This window comes from Corvus moneduloides, chromosome 1 (assembly GCF_009650955.1).
Source record: "Corvus moneduloides isolate bCorMon1 chromosome 1, bCorMon1.pri, whole genome shotgun sequence".
Lineage (NCBI taxonomy): Eukaryota > Metazoa > Chordata > Aves > Passeriformes > Corvidae > Corvus > Corvus moneduloides.
In genome coordinates this window covers 123,643,852-123,657,429 of record NC_045476.1, presented here as the reverse complement: position 1 = coordinate 123,657,429, position 13,578 = coordinate 123,643,852, and the positions used below count along the sequence as shown (strand labels likewise).

General features: G+C 49.4%; 1 protein-coding gene across 1 annotated transcript in view; it reads left to right on the top strand.

The window, feature by feature from the left end:
• Positions 1-13,135: 13,135 nt before the first annotated feature.
• The window catches only part of BOP1 (BOP1 ribosomal biogenesis factor), a 99,214-nt gene continuing 98,771 nt past the window's right edge, over positions 13,136-13,578 (top strand). The window contains exon 1 of the mRNA XM_032125550.1: positions 13,136-13,511. Within this exon, the coding sequence (XP_031981441.1) occupies positions 13,173-13,511 (339 nt within the window). The 5' untranslated portion in view covers positions 13,136-13,172. The remainder of the gene's footprint in view (positions 13,512-13,578) is intronic.

The following is a 13,578-nucleotide window of genomic DNA, read 5'->3' as shown; positions in this document are numbered from 1 at the left end:
CCGGAATTCCCGGGAATACTCACACACGTTCAGCTGCCGCACGAAGCCGATTCCCAACGCTCCCAGAATTCCCAGAATTCCCGGAATTCCCGGGAATACTCACACACGTTCAGCTGCCGGACAAAGCCGATTCCGGAGCTCCCAGAATTCCCAGAATTCCCGGAATTCCCGGGAATACTCACACACGTTCAGCTGCCGGACAAAGCCGATTCCCAGCGCTCCCAGAATTCCCAGAATTCCCGGAATTCCCGGGAATACTCACACACGTTCAGCTGCCGCACAAAGCCGATTCCGGAGCTCCCAGAATTCCCAGAATTCCCGGAATTCCCGGGAATACTCACACATGTTCAGCTGCCGCACAAAGCCGATTCCCAACGCTCCCAGAATTCCCAGAATTCCCGGAATTCCCGGGAATACTCACACATGTTCAGCTGCCGGACGAAGCCGATTCCCAACGCTCCCAGAATTCCCAGAATTCCCGGAATTCCCGGGAATACTCACACATGTTCAGCTGCCGCACAAAGCCGATTCCCAGCGCTCCCAGAATTCCCAGAATTCCCGGAATTCCCGGGAATACTCACACATGTTCAGCTGCCGGACAAAGCCGATTCCCAACGCTCCCAGAATTCCCAGAATTCCCGGAATTCCCGGGAATACTCACACACGTTCAGCTGCCGGACGAAGCCGATTCCGGAGCTCCCAGAATTCCCAGAATTCCCAGAATTCCCGGGAATACTCACACACGTTCAGCTGCCGGACGAAGCCGATTCCGGAGCTCCCAGAATTCCCAGAATTCCCGGAATTCCCGGGAATACTCACACACGTTCAGCTGCCGCACAAAGCCGATTCCCAACGCTCCCAGAATTCCCAGAATTCCCGGAATTCCCGGGAATACTCACACATGTTCAGCTGCCGGACGAAGCCGATTCCGGAGCTCCCAGAATTCCCGGAATTCCCGGAATTCCCGGGAATACTCACACATGTTCAGCTGCCGCACGAAGCCGATTCCCAACGCTCCCAGAATTCCCAGAATTCCCGGAATTCCCGGGAATACTCACACACGTTCAGCTGCCGCACGAAGCCGATTCCGGAGCTCCCAGAATTCCCGGAATTCCCGGAATTCCCGGGAATACTCACACACGTTCAGCTGCCGGACGAAGCCGATTCCGGAGCTCCCAGAATTCCCAGAATTCCCGGAATTCCCGGGAATACTCACACACGTTCAGCCGCCGGACAAAGCCGATTCCGGAGCTCCCAGAATTCCCAGAATTCCCGGAATTCCCGGGAATACTCACACACGTTCAGCTGCCGGACAAAGCCGATTCCGGAGCTCCCAGAATTCCCAGAATTCCCGGAATTCCCGGGAATACTCACACATGTTCAGCTGCCGGACGAAGCCGATTCCCAGCGCTCCCAGAATTCCCAGAATTCCCGGAATTCCCGGGAATACTCACACACGTTCAGCTGCCGGACAAAGCCGATTCCGGAGCTCCCAGAATTCCCAGAATTCCCGGAATTCCCGGGAATACTCACACATGTTCAGCTGCCGGACAAAGCCGATTCTGGAGCTCCCAGAATTCCCAGAATTCCCGGAATTCCCGGGAATACTCACACACGTTCAGCTGCCGGACAAAGCCGATTCCCAGCGCTCCCAGAATTCCCAGAATTCCCGGAATTCCCGGGAATACTCACACACGTTCAGCTGCCGCACAAAGCCGATTCCCAGCGCTCCCAGAATTCCCAGAATTCCCGGAATTCCCGGGAATACTCACACACGTTCAGCTGCCGCACGAAGCCGATTCCGGAGCTCCCAGAATTCCCAGAATTCCCGGAATTCCCGGGAATACTCACACACGTTCAGCTGCCGCACGAAGCCGATTCCGGAGCTCCCAGAATTCCCAGAATTCCCGGAATTCCCGGGAATACTCACACATGTTCAGCTGCCGCATGAAGCCGATTCCGGAGCTCCCAGAATTCCCAGAATTCCCGGAATTCCCGGGAATACTCACACACGTTCAGCTGCCGCACAAAGCCGATTCCCAGCGCTCCCAGAATTCCCAGAATTCCCGGAATTCCCGGGAATACTCACACATGTTCAGCTGCCGCACAAAGCCGATTCCCAACGCTCCCAGAATTCCCAGAATTCCCGGAATTCCCGGGAATACACACACACGTTCAGCTGCCGCACAAAGCCGATTCCGGAGCTCCCAGAATTCCCAGAATTCCCGGAATTCCCGGGAATACTCACACACGTTCAGCTGCCGCACAAAGCCGATTCCCAACGCTCCCAGAATTCCCAGAATTCCCGGAATTCCCGGGAATACTCACACATGTTCAGCTGCCGCACAAAGCCGATTCCCAACGCTCCCAGAATTCCCAGAATTCCCGGAATTCCCGGGAATACTCACACACGTTCAGCTGCCGCACGAAGCCGATTCCGGAGCTCCCAGAATTCCCAGAATTCCCGGGAATACTCACACATGTTCAGCTGCCGCACAAAGCCGATTCCCAGCGCTCCCAGAATTCCCAGAATTCCCGGAATTCCCGGGAATACTCACACATGTTCAGCTGCCGCACGAAGCCGATTCCCAACGCTCCCAGAATTCCCAGAATTCCCGGAATTCCCGGGAATACTCACACATGTTCAGCTGCCGCACAAAGCCGATTCCCAACGCTCCCAGAATTCCCAGAATTCCCGGAATTCCCGGGAATACTCACACACGTTCAGCTGCCGCACGAAGCCGATTCCGGAGCTCCCAGAATTCCCAGAATTCCCGGGAATACTCACACATGTTCAGCTGCCGCACAAAGCCGATTCCCAGCGCTCCCAGAATTCCCAGAATTCCCGGAATTCCCGGGAATACTCACACATGTTCAGCTGCCGCACGAAGCCGATTCCCAACGCTCCCAGAATTCCCAGAATTCCCGGAATTCCCGGGAATACTCACACACGTTCAGCTGCCGGACAAAGCTGATTCCGGAGCTCCCAGAATTCCCGGAATTCCCGGAATTCCCGGGAATACTCACACATGTTCAGCTGCCGCACGAAGCCGATTCCCAACGCTCCCAGAATTCCCAGAATTCCCGGAATTCCCGGGAATACTCACACACGTTCAGCTGCCGGACAAAGCCGATTCCGGAGCTCCCAGAATTCCCAGAATTCCCGGAATTCCCGGGAATACTCACACACGTTCAGCTGCCGGACGAAGCCGATTCCCAACGCTCCCAGAATTCCCAGAATTCCCGGAATTCCCGGGAATACTCACACATGTTCAGCTGCCGGACGAAGCCGATTCCGGAGCTCCCAGAATTCCCAGAATTCCCGGAATTCCCGGGAATACTCACACATGTTCAGCTGCCAGACGAAGCCGATTCCGGAGCTCCCAGAATTCCCAGAATTCCCGGAATTCCCGGGAATACTCACACACGTTCAGCTGCCGCACAAAGCCGATTCCGGAGCTCCCAGAATTCCCAGAATTCCCGGAATTCCCGGGAATACTCACACATGTTCAGCGGCCGGACGAAGCCGATTCCCAACGCTCCCAGAATTCCCAGAATTCCCGGAATTCCCGGGAATACTCACACACGTTCAGCTGCCGCACGAAGCCGATTCCGGAGCTCCCAGAATTCCCAGAATTCCCGGAATTCCCGGGAATACTCACACATGTTCAGCTGCCGCACAAAGCCGATTCCCAACGCTCCCAGAATTCCCAGAATTCCCGGAATTCCCGGGAATACTCACACACGTTCAGCTGCCGGACAAAGCCGATTCCGGAGCTCCCAGAATTCCCAGAATTCCCGGAATTCCCGGGAATACTCACACACGTTCAGCTGCCGGACAAAGCCGATTCCCAACGCTCCCAGAATTCCCAGAATTCCCGGGAATACTCACACACGTTCAGCTGCCGGACGAAGCCGATTCCCAGCGCTCCCAGAATTCCCGGAATTCCCGGGAATACTCACACATGTTCAGCTGCCGGACAAAGCCGATTCCCAGCGCTCCCAGAATTCCCAGAATTCCTGGAATTCCCGGGAATACTCACACACGTTCAGCTGCCGGACAAAGCCGATTCCGGAGCTCCCAGAATTCCCAGAATTCCCGGAATTCCCGGGAATACTCACACACGTTCAGCTGCCGCACGAAGCCGATTCCGGAGCTCCCAGAATTCCCAGAATTCCCGGAATTCCCGGGAATACTCACACACGTTCAGCTGCCGGACGAAGCCGATTCCGGAGCTCCCAGAATTCCCAGAATTCCCGGAATTCCCGGGAATACTCACACATGTTCAGCTGCCGGACAAAGCCGATTCCCAGCGCTCCCAGAATTCCCAGAATTCCTGGAATTCCCGGGAATACTCACACACGTTCAGCTGCCGGACAAAGCCGATTCCGGAGCTCCCAGAATTCCCAGAATTCCCGGAATTCCCGGGAATACTCACACACGTTCAGCTGCCGCACGAAGCCGATTCCGGAGCTCCCAGAATTCCCAGAATTCCCGGAATTCCCGGGAATACTCACACACGTTCAGCTGCCGGACGAAGCCGATTCCGGAGCTCCCAGAATTCCCAGAATTCCCGGAATTCCCGGGAATACTCACACATGTTCAGCTGCCGGACGAAGCTGGCCATGTTGTTGTGTTTGAAGTACTTGGGCAGCACCTCCTTGGCGAACTGGCCCTGGTCGAAGACGTGGAAGCTGCTCCCGCTCTGCCCATGGAAAAAAACCGGGAAAAGCGGGATCATTCCCGGCCTCTGGAATGCCAATGGAATGCTGGGCGATCCCAGGTTTGGGGTGGAGTCGCCCAAGGTTGGGATTTTTGGGGTTTTTGGGAGCTGTTCCCAGAGAAAATCGGGATCCGCCGCGTTCGCGATTGGGCAGAATTCCAGAGGAATTCTGGACGTTTCTCCAGCCCTGTAGGGAAAACCGGGATCATTCCCGGCCTCTGGAATGCCAATGGAATTCTGGGCGATCCCAGGTTTATGCTGGAGTCGCCCAAGGTTGGAATTTTAGGGGTTTTTGGGGTTTTAATGGGGTTTTTTGGGAGCTGTTCCCAGCAGGGAATTGGGATCCGCCTCGATCCCGAGATTCCCAATGGGATCGGAATTCCGGAGGTTCCTGCGCTCTCTGCCAGGGAAAACCGGGATCATTCCCGGCCTCTGGAATCCTCCTAGAATTTTGGGTGATCCCAGGTTTCACCTGGAATCTCCAAGGTTGGAATTTTAGGGGTTTTTGGGGTTTTAATGGGGCTTTTTGGGAGCTGTTCCCAGAGAAAATTGGGATCCGCCGCGTTCGCGATTGGGCAGAATTCCAGAGGAATTCCGGAGGTTCCTGCGGTCTGCCAGGGAAAACCGGGATCATTCCCGGCCTCTGGAATGCCAATGGAATTCTGGGCGATCCCAGGTTTATGCTGGAGTCGCCCAAGGTTGGAATTTTAGGGGTTTTTGGGGTTTTAATGGGGTTTTTTGGGAGCTGTTCCCAGCAGGGAATTGGGATCCGCCTCGATCCCGAGATTCCCAATGGGATCGGAATTCCGGAGGTTCCTGCGCTCTCTGCCAGGGAAAACCGGGATCATTCCCGGCCTCTGGAATCCTCCTAGAATTTTGGGTGATCCCAGGTTTCACCTGGAATCTCCAAGGTTGGAATTTTAGGGGTTTTTGGGGTTTTAATGGGGCTTTTTGGGAGCTGTTCCCAGAGAAAATTGGGATCCGCCGCGTTCGCGATTGGGCAGAATTCCAGAGGAATTCCGGAGGTTCCTGCGGTCTGCCAGGGAAAACCGGGATCATTCCCGGCCTCTGGAATCCTCCTGGAATTTTGGGTGATCCCAGCTTTATCCTGGAGTCGCCCAAGGTTGGAATTTTAGGGATTTTTTGGGTTTTAACGGGAATAAAGGGATTTTAATGGGGTTTTTCGGGAGCTGTTCCCAGAGGAAATTGGGATCGGAATTCCGGAGATTCCTGCAGTCTGCCAGGGAAAACCGGGATCATTCCCGGCCTCTGGAATGCCAAAGGAATTCTGGGCGATCCCAGCTTTATCCTGGAATCCCTTTTGGGAAAAGGGATTGATGGGAATAAAGGGACTTTAATGGGAATAAAAGAGATTTATGGGGAAAAAAAGGGATTTAAGGGAAATGGGATCTGTGGGGAATAAAGGATTCAAAGGGAAAAAAGGGATTGATGGGAAAAAGGGGGATTGAAGGGGGAAAAGGGGGATTTATGGGAAAAAGGGAGATTTGTGGGAAAAAAGGGATTTGTGGGAATAAAGGGATTTAAGGGGAAAAAAGGATTTGTGGGAAAAAAGGGATCATTGGGAAAAGGGATTTTTGGGAAAATGGATTTTTGGGGAAAAAAGGGATTTATGGGGAAAAAAGGGATTTAAAGGGAAAAAAGGGATCTTTGGGAAAAAGGATTTAAGGAAAAAAAAAGGGATTTAAGGGAAAAAGGGATTTAAGAGAAAAAGGGATTTAAGGGGAAAAAAGGGATTTAAGGGGGAAAAAAAAGGGATTTAAGGGGGAAAAAGGGATTTAAGGGGGAAAGGGATTTAAGGGAAAAGGGATCTGTGGAAAAAAATGGATTTATGGGAAAAAAGGGATTTAAGGGAAAAGGGATCTGTGCGGAATAAAGGGATTTAAGGAGAGAAAAGGATTTGTGGGAAAAAAAGGATCATTGGGAAAAGGGATTTTTGGGAAAATGGATTTTTAGGGAAAAAAGGGATTTAAAGGGAAAATGATTTAAGGGAAAAAAAGGGATTTGTGGGAAAAAACGGGATTTGTGGGAAAAAATGGGATTTAAGGAAAAAGGGATTTAAGGGGGAAAAAAAAGGGATTTAAGGGGGAAAAAAAAGGGATTTGGGGGAAAAGGGATCTGTGGAAAAAAAATGGATTTATGGGAAAAAATGGGATTTAAGGGAAAAAATGGGATTTAAGGGAAAAGGGATCTGTGGGAAAAAAGGGATTTGTGGGGAAAAAAGGGATTTATGGGAAAAAGGATTTATGGGAAAACGGATTTATGGGAAATGGGATCTGTGGGAAAAAAGATTTAAGGAAAAAGGGATCTGTGGGAATAAAGGGATTTAAGGAGAAAAAAGGGATCATTGGGAAAAAAAGGATCATTGAGAAAAGGAATTTAAGGGGAAAAAAGGGATTTAAGGGGAAAAATGGATCATTGGGAAAAAAGGGATTTTGTGGGGAATCAAGGGATTTAAAGGAAAAAAAGGGATTTAAAGGGAAAAAAAAGGGATTTGTGGGAAGAAAAGATACTTAAGGGAAAGAAGGCATTTAAGGGGAAAAAGAGATTTGTGGGAAAAGAGATTTGTGGGAAAAAAGGGATCTTGGGGAAAAGGGATTTATGGGGAAAAAGGGATTTATGGGGAAAAAAGGGATTTGGGAGGAAAAAAGGGGATTTAAGGGGAAAAAGGGGATTTAAGGGGAAAAAAGGGATTTGTGGGAAAAAGGATTTATGGGAAAAGGGATTTAAGGGAAAAAAGGGATCGGTGGGAAAAAGGATTTAAGGGAAAAGGGGTTGATGGGAATAAAGGGATTAAAGGGAAAAAACGGGGATTTAAGGGGAAAAAGGGGATTTAAGGGGAAAAAAGGGGATTTATGGGAAATGGGAGATTTGTGGGAAATGGGAGATTTATGGGAAATGGGAGATTCATGGGAAAAGGGATCTGTGGGGAATAAAGGGATTTATGGGAAAAAAAGGGGATTTATGGGGAAAAAGGGATCTTTGGGAAAAAGGATCTGTGGGGAAAAGGATTTAAGGGAAAAGGGATTTGGGGAAAAAAAGGGAATTTGGGGGGAAAAAGGGAATTTGGGAGGAAAAAAGGGGATTTAAGGGGAAAAAGGGGATTTAAGGGGAAAAAAGGGATTTGTGGGAAAAAGGATTTATGGGAAAAGGGATTTAAGGGAAAAAAGGGATCGGTGGGAAAAAGGATTTAAGGGAAAAGGGGTTGATGGGAATAAAGGGATTAAAGGGAAAAAACGGGGATTTAAGGGGAAAAAGGGGATTTAAGGGGAAAAAAGGGGATTTATGGGAAATGGGAGATTTATGGGAAATGGGAGATTTATGGGAAATGGGATCTGTGGGGAATAAAGGGATTTATGGGAAAAAAAGGGGATTTATGGGAAAAAAGGGATCTTTGGGAAAAGGGATTTATGGGGAAAAAAGGGATCTAAAGGGAAAAAAGGGATTTATGGGGAAAGGGATCTTTGGGAAAAAGGATCTGTGGGGAAAAGGATTTAAGGGAAAAGGGATTTGGGGAAAAAAAGGGATTTGGGGGAAAAAAAGGGATTTAAGGGGAAAAAAAGGGATTTAAGGGGAAAAAAAGGGATTTGGGGGAAAAAAGGGATTTGGGGGAAAAAAGGGATTTGGGGGAAAAAAAGGGATTTAAGGGGAAAAAAAGGGATTTAAGGGTAAAAAGGATTTATGGGAAACGGGATTTAAGGGAAAAAAGGGATCGGTGGGAAAAAGGATTTAAGGGAAAAGGGGTTGATGGGAATAAAGGGATTAAAGGGAAAAAACGGGGATTTAAGGGGAAAAGAGGGGATTTATGGGAAAAGGGGGATTTATGGGAAAAGGGATCTGTGGGGAATACAGGGATTTATGGGAAAAAAAGGGGATTTATGGGGAAAAAGGGATCTGCGGGAAAAGGGATTTGTGGGAAATGGGATTTAAGGGGAAAAAGGGATTTATGGGGAAAAAATGGATTTATAGGGAAAAAAGGGATTTGTGGGAATCAAGGAATTTAAGGGAAAAGGGATTTATGGGAAAAAAAGGGATTTGAGGGAAAAAGGATTTACGGGAAAAAGGATTTATGGGAAAAGGGATTTATGAGAAACCCCCAAAAATCTCAAACCCCGGCCCTGAACCCATCCCAAATCCACAGCGATGGGAAATCCTGGGAATGGGGATCCCAAATCCCGGCCCTGCTCCCATCCCAAATCCACAGCGATGGGAAATCCCAAAAAAATCCCCAAAAATCCCCAAAATTCCCCAAAAAATCCCAAAAAAATCCCCAAAAATCTCCAAAATCCAAAACCCTGGGAATGGGGATCCCCAAATCCCAGCCCTGATCCCATCCCAAATCCCACAGCGATGGGAAATCCCCAAAAAAATCCCCAAAAATCCCCCAAAAAATCCCCAAAATTCCCCAAAAATTCCCCCAAAATCCCAAATCCCGGCCCTGCTCCCATCCCAAATCCACAGCGATGGGAAATCCCAAAAAAATCCCCAAAAATCCCCAAAATTCCCCCAAAAACCCCCAAAAAAACCCCCAAAAATTCCCCAAAATCCCAAATCCCGGCCCTGATCCCATCCCAAATCCACAGCGATGGGAAATCCCAAAAAAATCCCCAAAAATCCCCAAAAAAATCCCCAAAATTCCCCAAAAATTCCCCCAAAATCCCAAATCCCAGCCCTGATCCCATCCCACAAATCCTGGGAATGGGGATCCCCAATCCCGGCCCTGCTCCCATCCCACCCCCCCAGCGATGGCGATTCCAGCCGGGAATGGCCGCTCCAGCCCGGAATTTCCAGGAATTCCGGCCGTTGCCAGGGGAAACATTCCCGAAAATCCCACCTGGAGCTGCCCCGGGAGAACGGAGCCTGGAAAAGCAGGACAGGGATAACCCGGAGCAAATCCAGCGGGATGGGGCTGGAGCTCACCCCGGGAATTCCTGCCTGGAAAAGCCCAACTCCAACGGGAAAACCACGGCACAGAAGGAAGCTCCGGGGGGGAAAAAAAGGGATTGGAGGTGGGACTTGGGGAAATTCCGGGAAAATTCCACGGCGGGGCGAAGGGAAAAGTGGGAATTTTCCCAGGGGAATGCTGGGAATGGTGGCAGAGGCCGGGATCCGCCTGGGGGGGGGGGGGAGAAATCCCGGGAAAAGGCAGGGAATTCCTGAGAGCTGGGAAAGGGCGGGGAATGGAAAAAGCTGGGAATTGCTTCCATCTGAAATAGGGCAGGAATTCCTGAAAGCTGGGAAAAACCCCCTGGGAATTCCTGAAAGCTGCGAAATCCAGGGAATTCCTTAAAGCTGGGAAAAAACCTGGGAATTCCTGAAAGCTGGAAAATCCAGGGAATTCCTTAAAGCTGGGAAAAAACCTGGGAATTCCTTAAAGCTGGGAAAAAACCCCAGGAATTTCTTAAAGCTGGAAAATCCAAGGAATTTCTTAAAGCTGGAAAAAAACCTGGGAATTCCTTAAACCTGGAAAAAGGGGCAGGAATTCCTTAAAGCTGGAAAACGCAGGGAATTTCTTAAAGCTCGAAAAAAACCTGGGAATTCCTTACAGCTGGAAAACCAAGGGAATTCCTTAAACCTGGAAAAAGCAGCAGGAATTCCCTAAACCTGGAAAATCCAGGGAATTCCTCAAAGCTGGAAAAAGACCCAGGGAATTCCTTAAACCTGGAAAAAACCCTGGGAATTCCTTAAAGCTGGAAAAAGACCCAGGGAATTCCTTAAACCTGGAAAAACCCTGGGAATTCCTTAAAGCTGGAAAAAACCCAGGAATTCTTTAAAGATGGAAAAGGGCAGGAATTCCCTAGACCTGGAAAAAACCCTGGGAATTCCTTAAACCTAAAAAAGGGGCAGAAATTCCTTAAACCTGGAAAACCGAGGGAATTCCCTAAACTTGGAAAAAGGGGCAGGAATTCCTTAAGGCTGGAAAACCCTGGGAATTCCTTAAAGCTGGAAAAAACCCAGGAATTCTTTAAAGCTGGAAAAGGGCAGGAATTCCTCAAATCCAGAAAAAGCCCTGGGAATTCCCTAAACCGGGAAAAAGGAGCAGGAATTCCTTAAACCTGGAAAAACCCCGGGAATTCCTTAAAGCTGCAAAAAACCCAGGAATTCTTTAAAGCTGGAAAAGGGCAGGAATTCCTCAAATCTAGAAAACCCCGGGAATTCCTTAAACCTAAAAAAGGGGCAGGAATTCCCTAAACCTGGAAAAAACCCTGGGAATTCCCTTAAACCTAAAAAAAACCCCCAGGAATTCCCGAATCCCAACAAAACCCCGGGAACAATCCCTACTTTCTTTAATTTTTCTTTTTTTTTTTTGGGATGTGAAATTCCAGCGGCTGAGGGGCAAAGAAAACCCCCCCTTGGTCCTACCCTGGGACAGCTCGGTGGGAAATGGGATTTTCCAGGAATTCCCAACGTTATTCCAGGAGTTTTTTTCCCCCCTCCTCGCTCCCTGAGCTGGGAATTCCCGGCCGTTAATTGCTAATCCCAATTAACGCTCGGAGCTCATTCCAGAGGCTCAAAGGGAGAGTTGGGAATTCCAGGAATTCCCGGGTTTTTTTTTTTTCCCTCTTCTGGCATTCCCGAATCCCAGAAATCCTCAGGGGTTTCCCGAGGCTTTTCCAGCCTTTTCCAAAGGGAGATTCCCGGGCGATCCCGGAGCCCTCAGGGCTTCCCATGGAACGCTTGGGAAGGGATTTCGGGATGATCCCATTCCCACGGGGTGGATCCCGGAATCCTGGGATGCTCCAGGGATTCTCTGGGAATTCCCTGGCGGGCGGGAATGGCTTCCCAAGATCCCGAAATTCCATGGGGAAGCCGTTCCCTGGCTCCTGCCCCTGCAGCCTTTATGCCAAGGCCCTCTCCAGCCCCTCAGAATTCCCTAAAAAACCCTCAAAATTCCCTAAAAAAACCTCCTGAAAATTCCCTAAAAAAACCCTCAAAATTCACTAAAAGGACCCCTCAAAATTCCCTAAAAACACCCTCAAAATTCCCTTAAAAACCCCTGAAAATTCCCTAAAAGGACCCCTGAAAATTCCCTAAAAAACCCCTGAAAATTCCCTAAAAAAGACCCTGAAAATTCCCTAAAAAGCCCTCAAAATTCCCTAAAAGAACCCCTCAAACTTCCCTAAAAATTCCCTAAAAAAAGACCCTGAAAATTCCCTAAAAAAACCCTCAAAATTCCCTAAAAAGACCCCTGAAATTTTCCTAAAATGACCCCTCAAAATTCCCTAATAAGCCCCTCAAAATTCCCTAAAAAAGACCCTGAAAATTCCCTAAAAACCCCTCAAAATTCCCTAAAAGGACCCCTCAAAATTCCCTAAAAAACCCCTCAAAACTCCCTAAAAAAGATCCTGAAAATTCCCTAAAAACACCCCTGAAATTTCCCTAAAAGGACCCCTCAAAATTCCCTAATAAGCCCCTCAAAATTCCCTAAAAAAGACCCTGAAAATTTCCTAATAACCCCCCTGAAAATTCCCTAAAAAACCCCTCAAAATTCCCTAAAAGGACCCCTAAAAATTCCCTAAAAGGACCCTCAAAATTCCCTAAAAAGACCCTGAAAATTCCCTAAAAAAACCCCTCAAAATTCCCTAAAAAACCCTCAAACTCCCCTAAAAAGACCCCTAAAAATTCCCTAATAAGCCCCTCAAAATTCCCTGAAAGAACCCCTCAAAATTTCCTAAAAAACCCCTCAAAATTCCCTAAAAGGACCCCTCAAAATTCCCTAAAAAGGACGCCTCAAAATTCCCTAAAAAAACCCTGAAAATTCCCTAAAAGGACCACTGAAAATTCCCTAAAAACCCCTCAAAATTCCCTAAAAACCCCCTGAAAATTCCCTAAAAAGCCCCTCAAAATTCCCTAAAAGAACCCCTCAAAATTCCCTAAAAAAAGACCCTGAAAATTCCCTAAAAAAACCCTAAAATTCCCTAAAAGAACCCCTGAAAATTCCCTAAAAGGACCCCTCTAAATTCCCTAATAACCCCCCTGGAAATTCCCTAAAAAGCCCTCAAAATTCCCTAAAAAACCCCTGAAAATTCCCTAAAAAAACCCCTCACAATTCCCTAAAAACCCCTGAAAATTCCCTAAAAAAACCCTCTGAAAATTCCCTAAAAAAACCCTCCAAATTCCTTAAGAAAACCCCTCAAAATTCCCAAAAAACCCCTCAGAATTCCCAAACCCCCCCTGGCTCCTGCCCCTGCAGCCTTTATGCCAAGCCCCTCTCCAGCTGTGCTGGAAAAACCTCTGGAAAAGGCCCTGGAAGGGGCTCGGGGCTCTCCTGGAATTCCGCTGCTCCCCCTGCTCATTCCCAGCCTTTTCCCAGCCTCTCCGCATCCCAGAATTTCTCCCGGCCTTCCCACAAACCCCAAATTATCCCCTCGTTATTCCCTAATTAGCCGCGCCTTCCCGGCTCCCGCTGCTCCAAAGGTCGCCCCAACCATGCCCGCCGTGTTTACGTTTTCATTTCCCTCCTCATCTCCCACATTCCCGCTCCGGGAAAAACGGGGAAAAGCAGGAAAAAAGCAGGGAAAAAGCAGGAAAAAAGCAGGATTTTATCGGGAATCACCTCACGAACCGCCTGGGCCTCAGCAGCGGCGCCCAGGACAGGCCGCGGCCGTTCGCCCTCAGCCGGGCCGGGCCCCCACTTCTCCACCGCGGATGGCCGGGAATTCTTCCCGCCCGCATTCCCAGGAATCCTCCCCGCATTCCCGAGGACTCACCGGGCTCCAGCAGATCAAGGCGTCGGTGTCGGGATCCTCCACCAGCGTCCAGAGCTTGGTGAGGAAAGCGGGCACGTTGCTGGCGCCGGGCCCCGCGCCCGCTGCCGCCGCTGCCGCCGCCGCTC